At 36.0% G+C, this 24,976-nt stretch overlaps 1 protein-coding gene across 1 annotated transcript in view; it reads right to left on the bottom strand.

The window, feature by feature from the left end:
- Positions 1-23,376, bottom strand: part of LOC138705023 (corticotropin-releasing factor-binding protein) — a 706,376-nt gene extending 683,000 nt beyond the window's left edge. The window contains exon 1 of the mRNA XM_069833566.1: positions 23,215-23,376. Coding sequence (XP_069689667.1) covers positions 23,215-23,337 — 123 coding nt within the window. The 5' untranslated portion in view covers positions 23,338-23,376. The remainder of the gene's footprint in view (positions 1-23,214) is intronic.
- Positions 23,377-24,976: the final 1,600 nt, after the last annotated feature.

Here is a 24,976-nt window from a genome sequence, read left to right as displayed (position 1 = left end):
ATAAGCAATAAAGGGGACGAATCCCAGAAAAGTATGTATTTCATATGCTAGGAAGATGAGCTGACAACAATGTGGAAGTTTTCTTGGAAAACCATAAAACTTAATAAGGATTTCGGATTGTGTGTTTTTTTTTTAAGTGTTTGTGCAAAGATTTTCCGTACTCTACCTGGTTTACAGTTAGAAAATAACAGTACTCTTGTGCTTTTAAGTAAGCAATCTCCTAGAGAGAAATATTGTCGGAATTTTTAGTAAGAGTTTGTATTAACAAAATAATAATTAATATCAACTACAACCGATTAATTTTAATCGACTCAATTATTCGAATAAATATTTTTGATCGATTAATCTTGCAACAGTAATTTATCGATTAATCGATTACAATAATCGATTAAATGCCACAACACTAGTTCTAACTTTTCTCGTGGTTACAAAGTTCGCTTACACGATCAAGAAATTGGAGGTCAGATGCCTTTGAACGTGTGTGTCCTATCACACTTATCCTGCCATTTCCCTTTTACCAGCCATGTCAACCCATTGTTTCTGAACGTAGTCTGGAGTTCAGAAGAGCCATTAAATAGGTTTACATTTGAGCTCCTACATCTCGCTCGTTGTGACCATGCAAGCAGAAGTAACAGCAGACTATAAAATCGCAAGGACACTACAAAGTAATCCTCGCATAAGAGGACCATGAAGTCGTTGATTCCAGGTGGCTTTGAACCAATAGCCATAAAACTGAAAGCGGCATTTTAATCACCATAAACTGTCCTCTGTCTAGCAGACCTCGTATTATTACAAAGCCCTTAAAGAAACAGGGAGTACAGTAACGGTTAGCGCGTCTGGCCCCGGAAAACAAGTGGCCAAGGTTCGATTCCCCGTTGGGGCAAGTTACCTGGTTGAGGTTTTTTCCGACATTTTCCCTCAACCCAATATGAGCAAATGCTGAGTAACTTTCGGCGCTGGACCCAGGACTCATTTCACCGGCATTATCACCTTCACCTCATTCAGACGCTAAATAACCTAAGATGTTGATAAAGCGTCGTTAAATAACCTACTAAAGAAGAGAAAAAGAAACATGGATGTAGCCTTGATTCCGCGCGATTCTTTGTCGTTAATTCTCATTCTAATTGTATCTGCAAGTCTAAAATTCACGCATTCTGAGTGATACATTATCATACTTTTACCGGAATTGAATTTGATCACATGGTCCTATCTTCTAAAATTGTGAGAGGCATGTGTATGCTATGACATTTCATTGCTTCCTAGATTAGTTTCTGTTTATATGCTAAATTTCTATACAAATCATTAAGTCTATTGAAATATGATGTCTATAATTTTAATTATCAATTTTAATTCCATGTTTTTATATATGAGGGTTATTGAGGAGTGATAAGACTATAATTCTGATTCTTTATCTCACAGTGTCTTTTAATTTAGACAGTCTATGCAGAGACAATAAATTGATTTGTATTTGCAATTCATCGCTTAATTACTACCTCTTTAAATTAAAGGTTATGTCGAGAAATGATAAAATGACAATACAAATGTAATTCTTCAGTTAATTTCGTTTTATTTCAACTAAAAATACTGCTAAGAAACATTAAAATTTTAACCGTAATCTTAATTCTTTATTTAACACCTCTTTCCAAGTACAATTTGTATTCAGAATCGTTAAAGTAGTGATTGTAAATTGTACTTTTTTGTTCAACTATCTTGTTTCATAATACAGACGCTATTCAGAAGTGATCAAATGCTAACTGTAATTTTAATTATTTATTTAACATCCGATTTTTAAACTACAGGGAATATCAGATAATATGCATGAATGAGAATCGGAAGGGAAACTGAATTCAAAGGAAACATGCTACACAGCCGACCTGTCCACTAATACGCCTATTCTCATATGCATTTGTAATCGTGGTTACTGATTCAATCTATAGAAAACGCAGCCTAAACGCATCTTTCTTCACCGTAATCTGATAGATGCAGGAATCTTTGTCAATTTTACGCCTATGATAAAATTAAAAGTAACATAATATTTAGATCTGAGAATCCCCAATTGAAGGAAACCCTATATTAAATCCACCACTTAACATTGAGTCATTGCTAAATATAATATTCTGTATTTGTTACCATGCCTCCATCAACCAATTGATACACATCAACTGCTGCTTCTTTGTTTCGCTTGTGCGTACATCGATAATACCGTCGTCTAGCAGTGATAGTTTCAGGCACCTCATTCAAGAGTTTTAGGTCGCTACTTCAATTTGTAACTTACTAACTCTCCATCTTAAGCTACAAAAATTCGTAATTTTATCAAGAGGCGATAGTCCATAATAATAGTAATATTTTATTTAAAATCTCTTTCAACTTCAGAGATTATTCAATGTCAAATTTAAATGTGAACGAGAAAATAATTACCGACATTTATTAACTGGAGATGTTTTCAGGAACAATGTTTTTCACGTGGCGTAAATATACATTCCTTGCGGATTTTAGCACTCTTTAAAATCCATATTTTCTTGGTCGAGTTTGAATCTGTGTGCCTGTGAAACTCGAAACCCTAGTATCCAATGGCAAGCTTGCTGACCACTAGCCCAATTCACCGTGTTCTAAACTTAATAGAGTAATGTAACTAGGATCTTGCCAAAGTATAATCATTTCTACCTGTAGCACACGAGCATCTGTGGAAGATGTCTTCAAGTAAGTGATCCCATATTATCTTGGCAAAACATTTACAAGAGCATGGCGCAGAATTCAGCTGTGAAACGACAATAGAGGATTTTCACACCCTCCTGTCCGATAACACTATGTTGACGTCATTAATGAAAGAGTCAATCAGATCCATTCACCTCACGTTATTTTAATAGCAAACCCTGTAATTTCTAGACGGATAACGTGGTGTGAACGAAGTTTACCATAGGCCTAATTCGGTATTAAAACTTAGTATCTCGTTTGAGACTTGCCACTGTGGATGAAATTCATCTACTTAGAACAGCCCAAGACGGAAAAATTATTCAGGCCGAAGTACAAGAAATCTCAGGAAAGAATTTTTCATTAGGATTCTAAAAAGCAAAAGGTTGAGTCGTGAGTAATCCTCCAAGCGAAAATGCTCCTTTGTTTAACTCGCCGTAACTCGGAAAATGGTAAAGATATTGTGTAGCGACCACTTTTGAAAGTAATTTCCATTCTTTCTCTTTATTTCTCTCCCTTTGCCCCCCCTCATCTAACGTGAAAAACAAAAAGTGTGTTTTTTACAAACTTTTGAAGGTGTCAGCGTTTATTCTGAACAGATCACATCGAAGTTTGTGTTTTTTCCTATTTTTTTTTAATATTTCCAATTCGATTTTTCCCCCTGCTTTCCTTAGACATTAAATTAAAAAATTTACAATGCGATTGATTGACTATCACAGGAGTTACGACATGATGAATATTTAACGAAACAGTAAATATTTAATGGAGCCTTGCGTTACATGAATCAGAGTCCTCCAGGCTGGCCCACCGCTCAGTCTGTCAGTCCTAATTCGTAAGCAGCCCAGCCCATCCAAGAACAACACTGCTTGGCGCGGCCGCTTCCTAGGCCGTCGCGCTAGGCTTCGCAGCCCAGCTTAGCCCACCGCACTGCTCAGCACTCGTCTCAGCACTGCACTGACGTCATTTCACCAGTTGATTGCATTCTACTGCTTTCCTGCTTGTCCGAATTGATTATGATTTCGCTTGGCGTGTGGCATGAGCATATCGAACACATTATAAAATTGAAATATTTTCCACTGCTGTCGAACACATATAAAAACTGTCCCTATGGTACTTTTTAAAATTTCCATCCGACTCTGTGTTTTTAAACTTTCTAGCAGCGATTTTCTTCTTGACTACTTTTTCTCTAGAGAGATTGTATTTTAGAATGTATGCTTTCACGGCCCGGTGTCTGTGATAAAGTTTTTACGGGCTGAGATGCCGTGGTCTGCTGGTAGCCTGGTAGACCACGGCATCTTAGCCTGGAAAACCTTCATCAGGCTGCTATTACACTATCGAAGTTTTTTGGCAAAGATCTTTTTATAAAATATATATTATACAGTATATGGCAGTGTAATAGGTTTTCTTTTATAAAAGTTCCTTTAATAATATATCTTTTATAAAATGTAAGTGTAGCTTGTTATCTTTGATAAAAGATTTCTATACCGTGAAACAAATATGGCGGAACGCAAATATAACTGGACTGTTGCTACCACAAAAATTCTGATATCGGAGTATGAAGGAAATGAATTGTAAATAAATAATTTTTATAACATAATATTATATTAATATTATATGGGCGAATACAGAAATACATAGAGAGTGTTAGTTGGGAGGCCAGAGGGAAAAAGACCTTTGGGGAAGCCGAGATCTAGATGGGAGGATAATATTAAAGTGGAAGTGGGAAATGATGATAGACACTGGATTAATCTTGCACAGGGTAGGGACCGATGGCGGGATTATGTAGGGCGGCAATGAACCTGCGGATTCGTTAAAAGCCACTTGTAAGTAAATAAATGTTATGTTTTATATAACGACGCTCGCAACTGCAGAGGTTATATCAGCGTCGCCGGATGTACCGGAATTTTGTCCCGCAGGAGTTCTATTACATGCCAGTATATCTACTGACATGAGCCTGTCGCATTTAAGCACACTTAAATGCCATCGACCTGGCCCGGGATCGAACCCGCAACCTTGGGCATAAAAGGCCAGCGCTATACCACCTCGCCAACCAGGTCGACTAAGTAAATAATATTTTATAATAATTTGTATAACTTTTCAAGTCCTCTCTTTCAATAAGTTCTGATGTATACCTTTCTTATCACGTTTTGCAATCCACGGTTTAACCCCTGACCACATATTTGTATTGTGATCAGGAGTGTAACCCAAAGGCGTTTATTTCTCAGTAACATGCATATTATAATAATTGAACTTATTTTAGCTAAACAAGCATAATACTGTTCTTTATTCATGGTGTTATAAACTTAACGCGTAAATATTAATATAAAGAATAATAAAGTTAAGACGTAAATATCAGTATTAACAAATCCACGGAACACATGTTCATTGTTGTGGAACAAGTGTTAGAAGAGATTTGTTCCGTATTTTAGGTTATGTTTTATAAAATCTTATGAAAAGATTTTTAAAAATTTTATGTAGTGTAATATACGCCAAATCCTATCTTTTATCAAAGATCTTTCATGAAATATTTTATCATAATATTCTTTGTCAAAGAACTTTGATAGTGTAATAGCAGCTTCACAGATACTGTACTTTCTTTGCGATGCACCATTATTTGGACTCATCTTGAAAAACAGAAATTAAAAACGAAAACGTTTGAAACAGTAGCTGATCGTTGATCGAACCGTACACACAAACACAAAGCCGCGCCAACTCAATTCATAAGTAACCGATAGAAGCGGAAACTTGGGCTCGATGCTTTCATACAAACAAGTACATCGCACTAAAACGCTCCACAAGCAGTCCGCTGCGAACCGGTGCGGTGATGCAGGGTGACGTCACGGGATAGTTTCGTGCGACTCTGTGTAGCCCAGTGCTGAGCAATGGTGAAGCAGCCCATGGGCTGGGCCGTTATGTAGGACTCTGACATGAATACGTGCACCAATTCCTTACAATTCTTTTCGAAATTTTACGAACATGAACATACATCCCCAAATACGTCAGTACTGACGTCAACATAGCAAGAGTTAACAGTTTAGCGGACCAAGAGGGTGTAACAACTTTCTATTGACTCTCTTCATACTGGAGCTCTGGACCCTTAAACCATCAGCTACGAGTCCATATCAAGCATTCAATCATAGCCAAGATACTGTCGAAAATAAAGTATGAGTACACTACTTCTCAACTACTACCATACGTGTGTCCATAAAAGGTGCGTTTATTTAAAAAAAAAAAAAGTCATAAAATTTAGTTTCATGAAATAATCCGCAAACAACACTTAGGCGGCAGTGAATTGAGTGGACAAATAGAAATCTTATCTGAGGGACGAAATTAAATATGTAATCACTCAAGATTTTGTCCTACATAGCTTCGCAGCTTCTCTGAGAGCGTGTGTTTGCATTGCACAGATATTTAATATTATTTAATAAGTATATTTCAGTAAATGTGTCGAAATTATCAATTATTTTTCATTTCATTACTTATTAGAAGAGAAGAAGTAGGATTACTTAGTACGTAATGGAGAGAACATAATAGACCCTACCTACAAGATGAACATTAGACATCTTCGAAAAGGATGGAAGATGATCTAATTTCCTAGCGAGAGGTACGAATCTATAAACACACAACTTTGCGTCAAAGATTTTTAATCAGTATTTAACAACTCTTTACTTGGACTCTCACTTTGAGAGAGGAACAGAGATTAATGGTGTTTGAGAATAATGTTCTTAGGAAAATATTTGAGGCTAAGAGGAATGAAGTTACGGGAAAATGGAGAAAGTTACACAATGCAGAACTGCACCCATTGTATTCTTCACCTGATATAATTACGAATATTAAATCCAGGCGTTTGAGATGGGGAGGGTATGTAGCACGTATGGGCGAATCCAGAAATGCATACAGGGTGTTAAAAATAACGTTTACAACGTTTCAGGAATAATAGAGGAGGTAAAAACAAATATCTTTTGTAAGTGACAAAACTTTGGCAGATGCGCCGTTTATTATGTATGTAAGTGTTAGTATAATCCATAAAGAACAAGACCAATTGTCGTTTTAAAGGTGGTGTTCAAGCTGCCGTCCATTGAAGACATTGCACAACTGGTAATTTCGTACTATGGAGTGTCTACAACGCTCAAAAAGGCCAACATTGTCTCTAATAACATGTGCAGCTTCAACAACGCGAGCAACTAAGTCTTCTCCCGTATCGATCGGTGTCTCATACTCAAAATGTTTCACGTCTCCCCACAAAAATAAATCCAGTGGGGTTAGGTCAGTTGATCGAGATGGCCACGGTACCGGCCCACCCCTGCCAATCCAACGATCGGAGAATGTAGCATTTAAGTGGTTCCTGACACGACGATCAAAGTGAGGAGCGACACCGTCAAGCTGAAACCATATTCGTTCTCTGATGTTCAGTGGGATATTTTCTAAAAGTTCTGGTAGGACGTCGCGTAGAAAAACAAAATAATTACCACCACGGAGACTGTTAGGCAACAGATAAGGCCCTACAAGATGGTCGTGCACAAACAGAACTCACCAGTGTGTGTTGTGACGGAAGTCAAGTCATCTATTCTTTAGACCATCTAAAGGCAAAACGGCGCATCTGCTAAAGTTTTGTTGCTTAAAACAGATGTTTGTTTTTACCTCCTCTATTATCCCTGAAACGTTGTAAACGTTACTTTTAACACCTTGTATAGAGTGTTAGTTGGGAGGCCGGAGAGAATAAGACCTTTGGGGAGACCGAGACGTAGAATGGAGGATAATATTGAGGGAGGAGGAATATAATGGTAGGGACTAGATTAATCTTGCTCAGGATAGGGACCGATGGCGGGCTTATGAGAGGGCGACAATGAACCTCCGGGTTCCTTAAAAGTCATAAGTAAGTAAGAATGTAAGTAAGTATTTAACGACTCTGTATCAACCCGAGAAGTTTCTAGCGTCGATAAAATTAGGGATAGCTAGATGATATTTCATAAGATAAGTACGAGAACTTGCCATGGGATTACTGACATTCCACTTAGAGTTGGATAAAAGCTTTAGAAAAGCAACCAGATAATTAGTCCAGGTGGGATTGGAACCCTCGCCCTCGGATCGGTAGGCTACGTCGGGGCCTCATGATGATGACGATCACAATAATGACGAGGCGAGCTAAGATCGGCAATTTCGATTTGTTTTGTCTTCACTTCCGCAAAGAATTCGAATCTGGTTCACGAGGCATCTTATGCACTGACAGAGGACTTCTTGGTAAAAAAGGAAGATAAAAAGAACTAGAAAGGAAGATAGTAGATACGCAGAATACTCATGGTGGATCCATATTGGTTCTTTGAACGAAAAATAAAAGTGAACGGTTTAATATTAAAAAATAAATAAATTATCTTGCACTCTGCTTAAGAAATTCAAATATACAATCGTGGCATATGCTTTAGTAATAAAATTATGCTGCATGGAATTCGGTTCGAATCACACCCCGAACATGGATGTTGTCTTGTGTTAACTTAGATGAGGGGTCCACACCATGCTTACTTCAGTTTCTGTAGTGCGTCTCTGGTTTGAGATCCATGAAGTTTCCAGATACCAGCCTAGAACTGAGGTTCCTCGACTCTTCTAGAACTGTGCTCGTAATGGATATGTAGTTAAATTAGTAGGAAGAGCTGGTGTGTAACTCTCGAATTAGTGACTCTGCGAAACCTAATGCAACTCAGAGCTGGAGCACAGCATGACCCCAATGTAGACTGCAGTATTGTTTGTGGCGAGAGTTTCTAACCGGGGTTTCCACTACTCTCCATTCGGTCTTACTTTTCTCTTAATTCCAAATAATTTAAATCAATTAATGAGAAATAGAGCTTAGTGTGATGGTGGTAGACCTACTAGGTGGAGATGGACTGCGACATTAAAAATGTTGTCGTGTTAAACTCATTACTATGTACCGGTACAAGTTGTGACCGCTCAGTTTCCAAGACTCGCCTCTATATGCTGTTTGTCTGTGTATCTAGTGACAGAGAACTCACTGAATCTATTACTCTAGTACCTTTAGTCTGTACCATTCGGTATCTCATCTTACTTCACCATTACTATTATACGTCCTAAAAGGTCCAGTATAGATACCTATGCACAGTAGCACAAATAAAAGTCAATTGGTAGTGTTTGTGCAGGACTTCCTATTCGCTCCCTCCGTAGAAGAATTGAAAGTCTCTCTTTCATTTTATTGTAAGTTTCATATCCTCTAATAAACAAATTTTTGAGCTATCAAGACATGACGCAATCTATCTCATAATTCCCTTTTTACAATTAATATTTGAGGAGAAAAGTTTGCTCCGTCGCCGGGGATCGAACCCGGGTCCTTAGTTTTACATACCAAGCGCTCTGACCACTGAGCTGCGCCGAATTCAATCCACAGCACCGGATCGAATTCTCCTCCTTCAATGTTTCCCTTTTGGCCTGACTCCAAGATACGCATATATGTTGACGTTTTATGTCCAAGTCAACTGCCATTATACAAGGGACGCACTCAGCTGAGTGACTTATTTGGCTGGGATTCCGCAGTTAAGTGCACAGTAATCTGTATAGAAATATGCACTGCTAGCTATGAGAATATTAAAGATTTATTAATTTGTCCACAGAATAATATCTGTAATATTGACAATTATTATTCTGTAGGACAAATTAATAAAATCTTTAATATTTCTTTTTACAAGTTTTGTAACAATTTTTGCATCTGCCATTTCGTGAATAATATGATCGTTTACAGTTTATTATCTTGAATTGTTATCAAAAAGACATGCCGAAATGAAATCATCCAGTATAAGAAGATTAAATTTAGTTTTATCGATTTCAAACAAAAATCGTTCTCTGTAGCCCCAAAATTAAGAGATGAGACAGAACGAGTTAATGGGCCCAATCCCTGCTGAAGGTGATGAAGATAATGATAATGATAACTATTTCTCTATTAACGAGAATCTGAATTTAACAACTAGGCCAATACGAATGTTAAAAAGTATCAGTGATATATTCAATGTGCTTCATTTAATTTTAAATCTTGAAAACCTTCCTTTAGTTCTACGCCCACGACTCACAAATGACTTAACAAGGACGGTAAATCTCTAAGAAGCCTGCTCTATACTGTTCTAAACTAGACTTGGTGCAGATTCTGGCGTGAAGATTTAGAAATATTTCGCTACGAAATTTATAAATGATTCTGAATATAATGATCAATTTCTCCTGAGGGGTCATTGATTATACTGCATTGATCATTCCATCAACTTACACTAGATAAAATTAAAACCTCGTTAGCGCAGCCCTTGTGTCCATGATCATTTTGTCTTTTGATTTTAAATGAAGACAAATTTTTATCAATAATTTTATTACATATACTATACATCATTCCCGAATAACTGTTTGTTGTGTATAATGAATATGTACAAAAATCCGCGCAATAGTTTACATAGATATACAGTCAATGGCATACCCAGAACCACTTTTCTGTATGGATGATTCTGAAAACGAGTACTTGCGCAAGAGTTTGGAAATATGTAGATGAACTTACTTTTGCAGATATCAAAACTTTCCCTTTATACGGAATATGAGTAAGACATATTTGCTTATGATATTTTCACTTCACTCGAGATAGATTTAATGGTTGTTTCACTTTGCCACTTAAAATATTTTGAGTGACACGACGGCATATTTCAGTGAACATTGATAAATAATTATTATGAAGTTCAAAACTGCATCATGTGTATTGAAATATCCGATGACGCAGATGACCATAGACTGTGAAGACAACGCAGTCCATCGCTGTGGAGTAAAGATTAGCATGCCTGACCGTGAAACGAACGGACCCGGGTTCAAATTTTGGTCGGAACAAGTTATCTGGTTGAGGTTTTTCGGGGGTTTCTCTCAACCCATTAAGAGCAAATGCTGGGTAACTTTCGGCGCTGGATCCTGGACTCATTTCACTGGAATTATTACCTTCATCTCATTCAGACGCTAGATAATCTTAGCAGTTGATAAAGAGTTATAAAATAACCAATTAAAAATATGTGATCGTGGGAAACGTATGTTTCATTTGAAATAAAACAAGTAGTGATTACAACATGGCAATCTTTACAATAAAAACAATGTATGATTTGAGGCTTTCTCGGCGTTGGTTCGCTAATATTACCTTCTGGTTAATATCAAAACCATCCATAAACCACAGAGCAAAATCCGGAGTCATCTACGTCAGGTTAAAGACAGTCAGGGCTTAAGGACTCCAGGGATTTACAAGATTCCATGCGAGTGTGGCGAAGTATACATAGGGCAGACTGGCCGCACAATAGAAGACAGAATCAAAGAACATAAGAGGAACCTGAGGCTGTATTACCCGGAAAAATCTGCAGTGGCGCAACACAGCATAGAAAAGGAGCATAAAATACTGTTTGACCACACCAAGGTCATTAACAAATCAAGCCACTACTGGGATCGTACAATCAAGGAGGCCATAGAGATCAAGCTGGAGAAAAACAACTTTAACAGAGACAGTGGACTCCAGCTCAGTCAGGCATGGACACCGGCCTTAGACCAACTCAGGCCCTCTTACAATCAAGGTCATGAAGATCACGGACCGAGGACGGCAACCGATTCCAACCGGCGGAACAGGGCTCGCCGCCCGCCAAACTTCACGCAGTAATCCCGGGAGGGGCGGAGCTTACGAGCGATGACAATTCCCGGCCCCGGATTGGCCGATCCGCCAACCAATCCCGTTTCACCTGAGACAGCCACATCTATATAACCTTTCGACTTTCTGTTCGGACATCACTTCCCTGAAGATGGCTGCAGAGATAGCAGTCGAAAGCTTGGAGCATTCCAAAATCTTAACTCGGCTGATATCCCGCGAAAACATATTAGCGAATAAAAACAATGTTACTGCACTCTTTGGAACACAAACAATAAGAGCGCAAATAATTACACCCAAGAACAAGTCTGGCGGCCGAGCGGTTTAGTTCGTAGAGCAACTGACTATGGATTGGAAGGGTTCTGAATTCAATCTCGGGCGACTATGGAATTTTTCTCATTTCCAGACTTCTACTTTTTGTCAAATTGAGTGTCGACTCTTTCCTAGGGATTAAATTGTGTTGGAAGGGTAGTGCTAACCGCATCACCTCATTCTACTGCTGAAGTCATCACTGCATGTTCTTCGTGCGCCTTCATAGCGTCTAAAGACGACACCTTTATCTATTAGAACAGAGCTGTCATTTTAACTATCTACAATTGTACAGTTATTACGAAGAAGTTCCTAACAAGTTACCTAAGTTACTATTAGTTTGTGGTAGACTAGAATGAACTTAGCGATGACAGGCAAGAAGAGAGAATTGTCTAAACTTTTGTAAAGTTTAGAAACGCAAATGTTTGTATACAAATCAGAAAGATGGTTGAACACAAAAGAAAAAGAAAGAAAGCCAAAAGGAAGAAATTAAATTTTAAGAACAAGGAAGGAGTATGCAAAGTTGGAATGTATGGAAAAATTCTAAATACATAAAAAAATGTATTCGCTAGCAACAAAGTGCTTGAATATAAGCTAAATTGGGATGCGCACATAAACTAGACAGAATGGGAACTGGAAGATTTCCAAAGAGGTCTCTGAATTGATTGCTTTTGACCTCCGAGAAAGAGCAAAGAAACTGGAATAGGTATCAGTCCAATCATTTTTAGACGATTCAAATTAAAAATTATTAATCTATACTAATAATAAATCTGTAGCCAAAATTTTTCTGGTAATTTTTGATTTTCCAAAAATAATTGGTGTTAACATATATAATTAATCATCCTGAAACCGAAAATCGCTTTTTTGACATTTTTGTCTGTCTGTCTGTCTGTCTGGATGTTTGTTACCTTTTCACGCGATAATGGCTGAACCGATTTATATGAAAATTGGAATATAAATTAAGTTCGTTGTAACTTAGATTTTAGGCTATACGTCATTCAAAATACTTTATTTAAAAGGGGGGTTATAAGGGGCTTGAATTAAATAAATCGAAATATCTCTCTTATTATTGATTTTTGTGACAAATATTACATAACAAAAGTTTCTTTAAAAATGATTTCCGGTAAGTTTTATTCTATATAAAAGTTTGATAGGACTGATATTAAAGCAGATACAAGAGTTTTAAATTAAGTACGTTTTACCAGCGCCACAGCGCCTTCTCAGGTTAATAGGCTGTAATGAAATCAGAACAAATAATGACTCAGTCTATTTAAGATGACCTTGCACACATCAAAGTGAGAATATTATTCATTTAACACTATTTGTATTCTATGATGGGACTATGTAAATGTATAATCTTATAAATGTTTATCTATCCATGCGAAATTGTTAACTTCATAATTTACATCACAATCTGAGAGTGAAGTTTTTATTGCATGTGCATAAAAAACAATGCAACCACGATATTTTTTTAAACAATTTTGATCCATCAGCGTATTTAGCACTATACAGATCATAACCACGGTATGGTTACAGACAAATAAATATAAGTGGGTAATGCTCACGAATTTCATTACATTGTCAACAATGACAATTAAGTTGTCGATACTAGTATTGTACGTGAGAAACAGCCATAAAGGTGAGTCTTGATCTTCAATACTTATTTTGTCATGTTTGATTGGTCAATACTTACACCATTTGATATTTTTGTGAACACTAATTTCTTTAGATATACGTTATCAGTGAGACATTTTTGCAATTTAGATGGAACTCTCTGTAGTAATGTCACGAGAGGTCTGACATATATCTGGGAAATCTCAGACCTCGAATGACATTTATTAGGACTATTTCGTGAATAAAATAAAAATGTAAATAATATATTCCTAAAATTCGATCACAAAATGTTAATAATTATATATTAACGAATACTTAACCTATTCAGACATTGTGAAGTTGAAATACTCGTAGATGAATATCGATTACTGCAATAAAGAAATTCGATGTTATTATTCAGTAATGCCATTTGCGAAAAGCGAAATACAGATTTAACAATGTCAATTACATGTACTGCACTTTTCTCTTATTATTATAACATAAATACATTTTCATTATCTGCTGAAGTCATAATTTAATTTAACAGTAACAGTGGGGACAGCTATATACCAATGCTTATGTATTCACAGCGAGACATGTTGCTACACAGTGAAGCCATCTCTATATAGATAGGCCTAATTAAAATACGAATTTTATTACGCCATACGGAAGGCAATTTGATCAAAGATCTTATTATTACTATGCAAGGTCTTTGGGTTTGATATGCGATGATGTTGCATAAATTTGAACATCTGACTTTCTATTAATTGTTTAATTTCATTTACAAAATACAAATTTTATAGGCTTTGTAGGTTAAGTTACCTGTGGGAGAAGAACAAATGTCAGCTGTGCCTTATATCGACCGTTACAATCAGTGCTACACGAAAGCATTTTTATAGCTCGACAAACGCATTCTCGCTACAGTGTGTAAAGGAACTAAAGCTGCATAAACACAGTTCAGTATTCCAATCGCTTATGCGTGAAATCTGGGAAGAATATTGGAAGAATCAAGTTTAAAAGGTACATTCAATTAAGATGCATGAAGATTTTGTATCTACATGGTGCGCCGTTTTGAACTCGTCTTCACTGCGTAAATCTATACTAATAATAAATCTGTAGCCAAAATTTTTCTGGTAATTTTCGATTTTCCAAAAATAATTGGTGTTAACATGTATAATTTTTCATCCTGAGACCGAAAATCGCTTTTTTGAAATTTTTATTTGTATGTCTGTCTGTCTGCCTGGATGTTTGTTACCTTTTCACGCGATAATGGCTGAACGGATTTCGATGAAAATTGTAATATAAATTAAGTTCGTTGTAAGTTATATTTTAGGCTATATGGCATTCGAAATACTTTATTTAAAAGGAAGGTTATAAGGAGGTCTGAATTAAATAAACCGAAATATCTCGCTTATTATTGATTTTTGTGAAAAATGTTGCATAACAAAAGTTTCTTTAAAAATGATTTGCGATACGTTTCATTTCAAGTAAAATTTTGATGGAATCAAATTGCACCAAATACGGATGTTCTCTGAACCAAATGATCATATTTTAATTATTTGCATGTAATAACAATTAAGAAACATGTTAAAGGAATTATCATTGCACTAAATGAGTGGTTTCTGGACCAAAATGATCGCATTTTAATTATTTAAATACAATTTAAATTAAGTGACATATTAAACGATTTATCTTTCTGAATGTTTCTTGGACCAGATGTCCTATTTTAATTATGTAATTACTTCATATTTATTTCTAACAAGTGCAGCGGAGCGCACGGGTACAGCTAGTTCAGTAACAAAGAGATGGTGGTATTGCTATAACTAATTGATGTTAAAGTCAGAATAGCAGAGCCAACCATAACACTCTAAAAACATAATCTTTTCACAATAAACCTCGTATGACTGCCGAAAAATGAACACAAGTCACTTTGGTGGGAAATCTTTCGGTTCGGATATTTCAATGCACATGAAATTGATTTCTGTCAGATAATGTAATGCATTACTTTGTTCAGTTGTTTACTTTCTTAATGAAGGGGAAGGTTCAACATCACAGCGTTCTTTGTTGTAGCGAACTTCTCCATTTGTATCACTGAAGGAGAAGTGATAGAAATTTAATTTCAAACAATTGATCGAATGATGTCAGAAGAGTCAAATTATTTATAAAACGTGACCCAATACAAGTTTTGCCTGCTACAAGCTTCTCTTCATTTCAATTACTGAAACGCTTAAATTTCTATATTTGGTTGGTATGGTTACTAATGCACAAAACCCAGTTGGGTGTCTGAATTTTCCTTATATAGGCCTATATAGAGAATAAAATTGACATTGAAAATGACCTAAATTTTACAAAAATAAAAGGTGCTGAAAATTTAACAATGATGTTACTCATTCCAGATCTACGCACACAGCATGCTGTATATACGTACTATACAATCCTATTTTTCAATATAAGCTTTCAGTAGCCTGTATGTATGTATGTATTCTTATTTATATCAACTACTTTTCGTGTTGCTCCGTACTACTGCGGTGAGATATAGAAGAGAGATAGTAATGTTATACATCTCTTCACAAATTCATTCTTAAAAATTCTAAACTACAAACAAATGAAAACAATATTGATAGAAAATTAATATGAAGGACTTTATAATAACGTAAAAAGTGAAAATATAATCTGGAAATCGAAAATAACAAAAACGATGTATTTTATTGCGCTCTTTAACAACCAGAATACCATATTCAGCATTTAAGGTAATACAGGCTACAGAATTTATTATTTTTGCACACTACTAGATATAAATTGCATGCCATCAAAACCGGGGCTATAGTCTCTACTTACTTACTGGCTTTTAAAGAACCCGGAGGTTCATTGCCGCCCTCACATAAGCCTACCATTGGTCCCTATCCTGAGCAAGATTAATCCAGTCTCTATCATCATATCCAACCTCCCTCAAATCAATTTAATATTATCTTCCCATCTACGTCTCGGCCTCCCCAAAGGTCTTTTTCCCTCCGGCCTACCAACTATCAGCTATAGTCTCTACTACCCTCAATATCTAGTCATATTCAGTTAATTATAAATAATTAATTCAAATATTTAGAGAAATGGGACCGTTCATAATATGTGATCCAGCACAGCCTTTATCTATTTTAAATTTGTTTTCGATTAGAGTCATTAATCTCCATGTTTATGTGCTTGACTGTTGTTGTTATTTATTCTGCATCCTAAGTCGTTTTTGTTACAATAGAGAAATTGTCAAATATATTTTTTCAAGTCCTACTTGTATAAAGACACATATCGTTAATTGTTTCGTATTATGACATAGGAACGGATTTCAACACGGTCTCTTAAATATCAACTCAGTCTATGGTAAAAATGCTATAACCACAAAGAGAATATTATATTTAGATCGCACATTGTTTGCTGAACGCAAAATGTATTGACCTTTCATGCGTGAAACCAGTGATCAACTCTTGAAGATTTCAACTGATCTCCATGGATTAAAAGGACAGAATTGGATCATTTCCGGGGATTGCAACACTCCAACTCCTCGTTTCATGATATCTATATAAATAAATATCGTGTGTAATAGGCTTTTACAGTGTAACACTCCTAGCGTGAAATATCGTAAAAGTAAAGTAAATCAACCGAGATCCCTAAAAGTGCCTGAAAGCAAGCAACGCAAAATTAGATAGCGGTCGTTTTAAACTTGTGCGTGATACGAATCTTCCAGTGTTGTGTAAGTACTGGAGTATTAATTTCGCTCATCACGGCCAGCAGAATTCAAGAATCGATCCCATGACCAGCTCTGTCCCAAATCTTGTGAGAATTCTGAACCTGCACAGCAGCGGGACGTCTGTACGGTAGGAGGCCACGGCATGCGACAATACAACACAGGGGACAAACATTAACTCTACGCAATTGACATAAATATTGTCTTCCCTACTGGGTCTCGAATCTCATCCATTTGATTCATAGACGGAAACACTGCAACTTGAGTCCAAGCGAACGTCAAGTTTCATTTTTCCATTAGAGAAAATATTGTGCTGCTCCACGAGGTTTTCGCAGAATGATAGGCCTACGTATCCAGTATCCTTGATATCGAAAAAATGACATTGTCTATCTTCCTTCCTATCTGTCTGTGTATCTGCCTCCTTAATTTTCCATCTGTGTTGGTTACACACAGAGATTTCTTCTAAATGCTCAGTATATACCTACAAGTTAATTTATCCAAGTATTAAGGCTCATTCACAATGAAAATTAAACATAACCGTAACATAAACACAGAAGTTTACGCCCAGGCTACCAAATGGGTTCATTCACAAGGATTCACATAAGCATTGACATAAACATTACCGTAAGACGTTAACATGAAAGTTTGCAAACTCCAAACTTTCATGCTCATGCTTACGTGATTTGCAAACAGAACACAATCGTGGAGCGCTGAAGTATACGACAGAATATGAGGAAATGGCGTCGTTGTTATGTTTCCATGGTTACCAAGTATGTTTGCTGTTATGTTTATGTTCCCATCGTGAATGATGGTATGACTTCTTGATTTTACCGCAACGTTTATATTCTTAAGTTAACGTTTACGTTATGTTTAATTTTCATTGTGAATGAGCCTTTATGCACATTAGCCTAATGAGTCCTTATTTGAAATCAAAACCACACAATGGCACTAAAATGAAATCCCTTTTCACGAGTTTCTTCGTGAATTCTTGTAAAGCGGCAAATGAGAAGGTTACTTAATATCCACGGAAAAAAAAAATGTTTGGCTAAGAGAAATTATTGTTGTTTATTTCGCCAACTGTCCGAAGACAGGTCTGAACCTCACAAGTGATACCAACAAGACAACACTTTTGAGGCAACAAAGCCAGGAGATAATAGGTAGGGTGACCAGTTCCTTTCCCCCTCCATAGCATACATCGCTAACGAGGTACATATTACACTAATCAAACTTCAGATGTATACAAACAATTGTTCTTCCTCTGACACATATCGTTATGTGAGATGTACTGCCTGATAAAACACGTAGATGTACATATCAGCCAGGACCTCTATCAGAGAATAGAAATTATTATAATACAAAATTATTTATATTCATTACGAATTAAAGGTAAGTCTTCAATATTGCAAGCTATAAGAGACCAGGATGAATGTATAGAAAAGAACAGAACTGTGCTGGTTCATTGTTAAAGGTATACCGTTCCTGCCGAAACAGTTTGTTGCGTTTTGCTAGACCACTTAAAAGAGGTTTTTGAGTTTTAGAATCAATAAGGGCGCTCAATATACCGCTAATACAATGGTGCATATTCAAGCCTGTATGGGCTAGCGCGCGCGACGGGCAAATTCGACTACTCGCGGAATACTTATCTTCCCCTACCTTAATGCATCGAAAGAGGGGAGCTGTGCAAAGCTTGTACTTGAATAAGTCAAGTAGAGCAGTAAATTTTCCTCCAGAGTTGTAGCTAGAAATAATTGATCTGAACAAACTACATTATTTAAATGTACGGTCGGCCTCGGTAGCGTAGTCGATATAGCGCTGGCCTTCTGTACTCGAGATTGTGGGTTCGATCCCGGCCCAGGTCGATGGAATTTAAGTGTGTTTAAATGCGACAGGCTCATGTTAGTAGATTTACTGGCTTGTAAAAGAACTCCTGTGGGATAAAATTCCGACACATCATCGACGCTGATGTAACCTCTGCAGTTGTGAGCGTTGTTAAATAAATCAAAATTTAATTTTTTTTAAATGGACGTATAATGACGACTTTGTGAGCTTTAAAATTCAGTAAATTAGGATTCTTAAATTCGTAGTGAAAATTATTACGATTTTCAGCAGCACATAGGCCTATATGTATGTGAACCATGTATACATATATAATATTTAAATTAAATTAAAATTATATATAACTGATGCACATAACAAAGCCAAGAACAAGGGCCAAGCCGTTCGATGATGGTAAGCGTTCTGTATTTAGATTTGCTTCTTCTAATAACATTTTACGAGAAGTAATAAGGTTAGTGTGAAACGGAAATCGTAGAAGCGATTCTGGCGAAATTACATCTTAAAGGGTTTATTTTCGCAGAATAGTATCGCTGTTATAATGACAATGATGTTATACTCCAGCAGATTGAGAAGTTCTTTATGAGGACGTAATTATTTTTAAATCATTCATTCGCTATTGAAAATTGCAAGTAACTTTTCGTAATTGATTCAAAATCGCATATATAATATCTTCTATTGTGAAATCATTCTATTGCATTTATTAAAAAGTTGAAGAAAAGTGTAAAGAATTGTTGTAACTCGACTTTATTTAAAGTTTATTTTGTCCGCCCTTGTATTTAGTCACAGCTATATGTAGGCCTATAGCAATATAATATGCTGCAGGAAAATAGCACGCGAAGGAATCGAGGGCTGTTCACCAGCTATTTCTTATACGTCCCTGCGCTAAAATATTGCAATCATTTTAATGATTATGTAATTTATAGATACTGATTATATGAATACAAAAATAACACATGATTATAATTTGCATATATCTATCTTATGCAAATTTAAACAAGAAAATTACATGTATCCAATTAAACTGTACAAAATAAAGGTTGAATAGTAAGTAAGTAAGTAAGTAAATCCATGGCGCTACAGCCCTCTGAAGGGTCAAGACCGATCAGCCGGCTGCTGGCTTCACGTCTACATGCCGAAGAAGAGGTGGACGATCATCCAACCAGAATGGAGGTATCGAGTGGTTAGCACGATGATCCCCCCAGCAGTTATAGCTGGTTTGCGAAACCGGATTTTCGCTACCTATCGTAGCTCCCCAAGTGCATCATGATGCTGGGTGGGCACCGGTCCCATACAATGGCCGAAATTTCATGAGAAAATTTCTTCCCCCATGAGGACTCCAACCAGCGCGCATTTCGTAGCGTGAAACCTAGGCGGGATGCCTTAGGCCACGACGCCACAGCGCGGGACTTGAACAGTAAGTAATGTGATTAATTTCAAGTGGTTATTCTTTGAGATATTTCAAACAAAAGAGTGTAGTAGAATTTTATCCGTTTTTTATCCCTTTCTGAGATAAAAATTGCTTTATATTAAACATTTCATAGCGTATTTGGGGAAAGCCATTGATTGAATTGTCAATATGCTCAGTCAGTTTAAGTGAGCAGTGTATAATGATAATAAACTGATAAAAGAATTTTAGTTTTGTTCTTTCAATGAGCAGAAATTTGATCCGGACAAATGTAAACATTTTTTATTCCTTTGCAGAACTAAAAGTTACACTTGTTCGGATAAAATGTAACATTGTAAAATTCCTTTGCAGAACGAAAAGTTACACTCCTTCGGATCAAATTTAACACTGTAAAATTCCTTAGCAGAACAAAAAGTTACACTTGTTCGGATCAAATGCAACATTATAAAATTCCTTTGCAGAACGAAAAGTTATACTTGTTTGGATCAAATTTAACACTGTAAAATTCCTTAGCAGAAATGTAACATTGTAAAATTATTCCTTTGCAGAACAAAAAGTTACACTTGTTTGGATCAAATTCCTGCAAATTTAAAAGACAAAACTAAACGTCTTTCAATCATTTAATATCACAATACACTCCTCTCTTAAATTGACTGAGAATTCAATCATCGGCTTTCCGAGAACACACTATGAAGTGTTTCACATAAAACAACTACTTTATCTCAAAAGGAAGCAAAACCGAGCATGCTGTATCACACTCTTAACACTAACTTGTTAGTACATTAAAACATAAATCGTAATACGGCAAGACAGGGACCATAATAAAATTTCTGGCATGTAGAAATGTCGTTTTCTCTGACAACTTCCGTTTCTATATATCCTGCCGTATCCTTTTCAATTTGCATCGCTGATTGCAATCACTCAATACACTAATAGAGGAACTCAGTTTCTTACAGACGGCATGGACATTTCTTCAGTAATTCGTCGAAATATAACTCTTGTTTACAGTAAACTATAACAAGGAAAATATTGAAAAAAATAAAGAACACAAAAAGAAAAATTCGAAAGAGAGAAAAGATGGAATCGCCTCAAAATATATAAAAGTGCTGATACATCTAAATTCAATATTGTAAAGTTGAAAAAGTTCTCATTTCTTATGTATGTTTAAAGATTTTTACAGTACACAGTGTGATGCGAGGTTTTTGGACTTTTAAATCCTATAAGAGACACAAAAACGTTTGGAATTATTACGGCTTCATCACTAAGGAGAGCACAATAAAACATCCAGTCCTAGAGACCAGATCTAGGTAACAGACCTAACAGACAGTTCTCCATTTTTTGCCTCCTTTATCGATGGAATCCATATGTAACTCCGAATATTTCAATTTCTTACATTACTGCGATAAGGGAGGAATGAGTGAAATTAAAATTTTTTAGACTAATAGAAATATAAGCTTGAAATTTGATACATTAATTTAACTTAACATGCTATATAGACTTAGCAATTTTGAAAAATCAATCTAAAACTAAGCGTAATGATGAAGGATGGATAGAACAGAGAAAAATTCCCTCCCGCAACGGGACTCGAACCCGGGTTTTCAACTCTACGTGTTGACGCTTTATCCACTAAGCCACAACGGATTCCGGTTCCAATGCCGGATCGAATCCCCTCAGTTTAAGTTCTACCTCTCGGTTTTCCCTTTGGTGGCCTACCCTCATGTACAGTGTCACAGTATCCTTCTTCATATGATAACGCAAAATTCCTGCATCGAAATATCATATGTACTTCGGTATATAATAATAAGCGTTATGAATTTGTTCTTTAAAACAAGAAAATTTCCTTAAAAAATCTATCTTCTTCCTTAAAAATTGAAGTTTTTGTTCTGAATTTTTTATCATTCCTTCCCAATGGACAAATTAACAACCAAACGGAGAGAGATTCTAATTTTAGTTCATGCATTAGAAAAACCTATTAGAAAATAAAGAAGTGTCAAAATTTTGTGCAATATTTCACATTGCAATTATCACTTTTTTTTTCAATCCCTACCATAAAATTCTCCCTGTTATAATATTAAACCAGAGTTTGATTACAATTCACAAAAAAATGGTTATTTTTACGACAACATTTATGGGAGAACACAAATTTCAAAATTGAAAAACTACCAGAAAATTAAAACTGAGAAAATAATGTTTAAAGTTTCCACTCGTACAATTAGTCCATTCAAACTGTGTGAACATTTGAAGATGACTACTAAAATAGCTAATTAGCGGAGCGGAATTAACTGGAACTTCGTGAACATATTAAGTTGAGATCAGGTATTAATATTAAAGGTAAAAATAAAATGGATTTTTTTAATGAAATTCAAGAAATTTCCCCTCATTTCTCCCAATCCAAAATACAAAAAGCTTAAAATCCTCATTACACATTCTTCAGTTTTGTTTAATCTATTACAAATCCGAAAGTTGTAAAATGTTAATTTATAAATTTACAAAAGGCATAATAATTTTCTCTTTTCATTCTTGCAATGAAAGAAAGAAGTCAATATTCCCGAATTTAGTGTAAATCTATATCTTTCCACTATTGTTACTCTAAAATAAATACATTACATTTTACAATCGGCAAAGAAAATACAAAAGGGAAGACAATAGAAAGTAAGAGAACGAAGGAAAAAAAAGGGAAGAGGAAAGATGAAATGAAGACGAGAACATAGCCTACAAGAGATCTAATACCTGACTGGTTTATGTCGCTTCATTATTAAAGGCAATACACTGAAAAATATAGTAATTCTTCAAATTTGAACTCGCAAATTAATAAAAAAAAGCGCAGGGAAGTGTCAAAATAAGAAAATAAAGTTGAGAAAGAGAAGGCGAAGTAGATTACGATAATGACATAAAATGTAAGAAAGGACAACAATGTAATATCAAATGCCAAAAATTCCCTTGATCAAAAACACATAAGTTGATCACGAAGAGCGTGACTTGTCACTTAGTACTGACCTGCTGTTGGAGTTTGGCGCCCGCTATGTCAGCAGCCCGCGCGACGGGTACCACAGTGACCACAGCAGAGATGATGAGCAGGTAGAAAAGTTCGGCTCCCCGCATTGTTGCAGCCATTACCATATTGTGCTCGCTCGTTGCCTGGCAACACGTCTTGCGCTCCCAACACTAAATGACACCGGCACGGCGCGCGTCTTTATAAGCGAACAGGCGGGTGGGCGTGCATGCGCCGGCCAACACGCGGCGGGCGCCCGCGCACAGCCGGCTGAACAATACAATTACGATTACAATTACCTCTTATCTGTACTTGAGTGTGAGAACCACAATTACAATTACTATCTCAGGATCTCTGAAAATAAATTATGACCTATGATTACAATTTCCAACTTATCTCCGAATATTTTCTCTAGTTTAAAAGGTAAGTTAAGGCATGAATTGAGGACATCACCCGAATAACGGCGTTTATTCTTATACGCCTGTTTTCCGACGATCAAGGGATTAGATATTTGAATGCATATAGTACACTGTAGCAAATTTTCGTAAGTCTAGCTTCAATAACGTAACACAGGACACAATGTTACATAATATTTACGTTGAACAAGTGAACGCACCTACTACAGCGGCAGTCACGTGCTGTTGCAAGCCGTACTGTAGTAGTCTAATATTCGATGTTTAAGCTTACTTCAGGTTGTCATTTGCAGCAGTGAATCATGACCGAACATATGGAGAAAAAGAAGCTTGTGAACAAAACTAAATGGAAAACCGAAGAAAGGAAAATAAATATAAACAGTGACAAATCATACACAACTTGTACAGACAAGGACATGGGAAAGAAGTCAGAACATGATATATGAAAATGTGTACAGACGAAATTTCAAAGGGCGATCAACTGTCTATTTTCAAACTCTTTTGCGACATGGGTTCGAAATTAGAACAACATCGTGTTATTACTTCTTGCCTTGAAAGAGTGAATCTAAAAATTAAGAAAATTCAATCATTCAAGAATAGGGATAATTTGTGTAAATATATAGTGGGGGTAAAAAAATTAATATGTGTCGAAACTTTCTATTGATTCTATTGCAAATTTTAGAGAAACGATTAACAAAAATTCAGAATAAACTGGTGAATCCTCAATGATAAAAGGGGTACACACTTAAATCGTTCTCATACAATCATGATGCAAAAGTATAAACGAGTGCAATACAGTACATCAGGAGTATTTTCAGCTTGAACCTCATACTCAGCATCAATTGTTTCCTTCAAAATTTGAAAGACGAGAATGGAAGTGTCGCAGCTGAAACTTTTGAGTCCAACACAAATGAACCCAGTGCCTTTGAAACCCTCCAGGGCGAAGAACTTAAGAGAACTGTTACAGTTTTTAGATGAAGATAGCCAAAGTTGGCTGAACTCAATTCTGAATAAAGCCAGGACATAATCACACAATGGCGAAAATGACTCTAGCAACAATAGTGAGCACAAAAAAGAAAAGAACATATAAGAACAAGAAAACCATAAACTGAAAATGTAATGTTATTTTGCAGGCCTACTTGCGTAATTATTCAATATTTTTATTTAATTTGTTATAGTAAATATATATTTTGTGTTGAATTTATTTTATTTTACTTTTTAAGACAAAATTATTAATAAAGTACGAGATGTTCTCATACATAATTAATTTTCATGCAAAGTTAGACACCTAGAACATCAGAATAATTAAAAACACTACTAAAACACATTGTCGCCGGAAAAAGGGCGTATACTG

Source organism: Periplaneta americana, chromosome 8 (genome assembly GCF_040183065.1).
Source record: "Periplaneta americana isolate PAMFEO1 chromosome 8, P.americana_PAMFEO1_priV1, whole genome shotgun sequence".
NCBI lineage: Eukaryota > Metazoa > Arthropoda > Insecta > Blattodea > Blattidae > Periplaneta > Periplaneta americana.
Note: the sequence above shows the minus strand (reverse complement) of the source record. Positions and strands in the feature narration are given on the sequence as shown.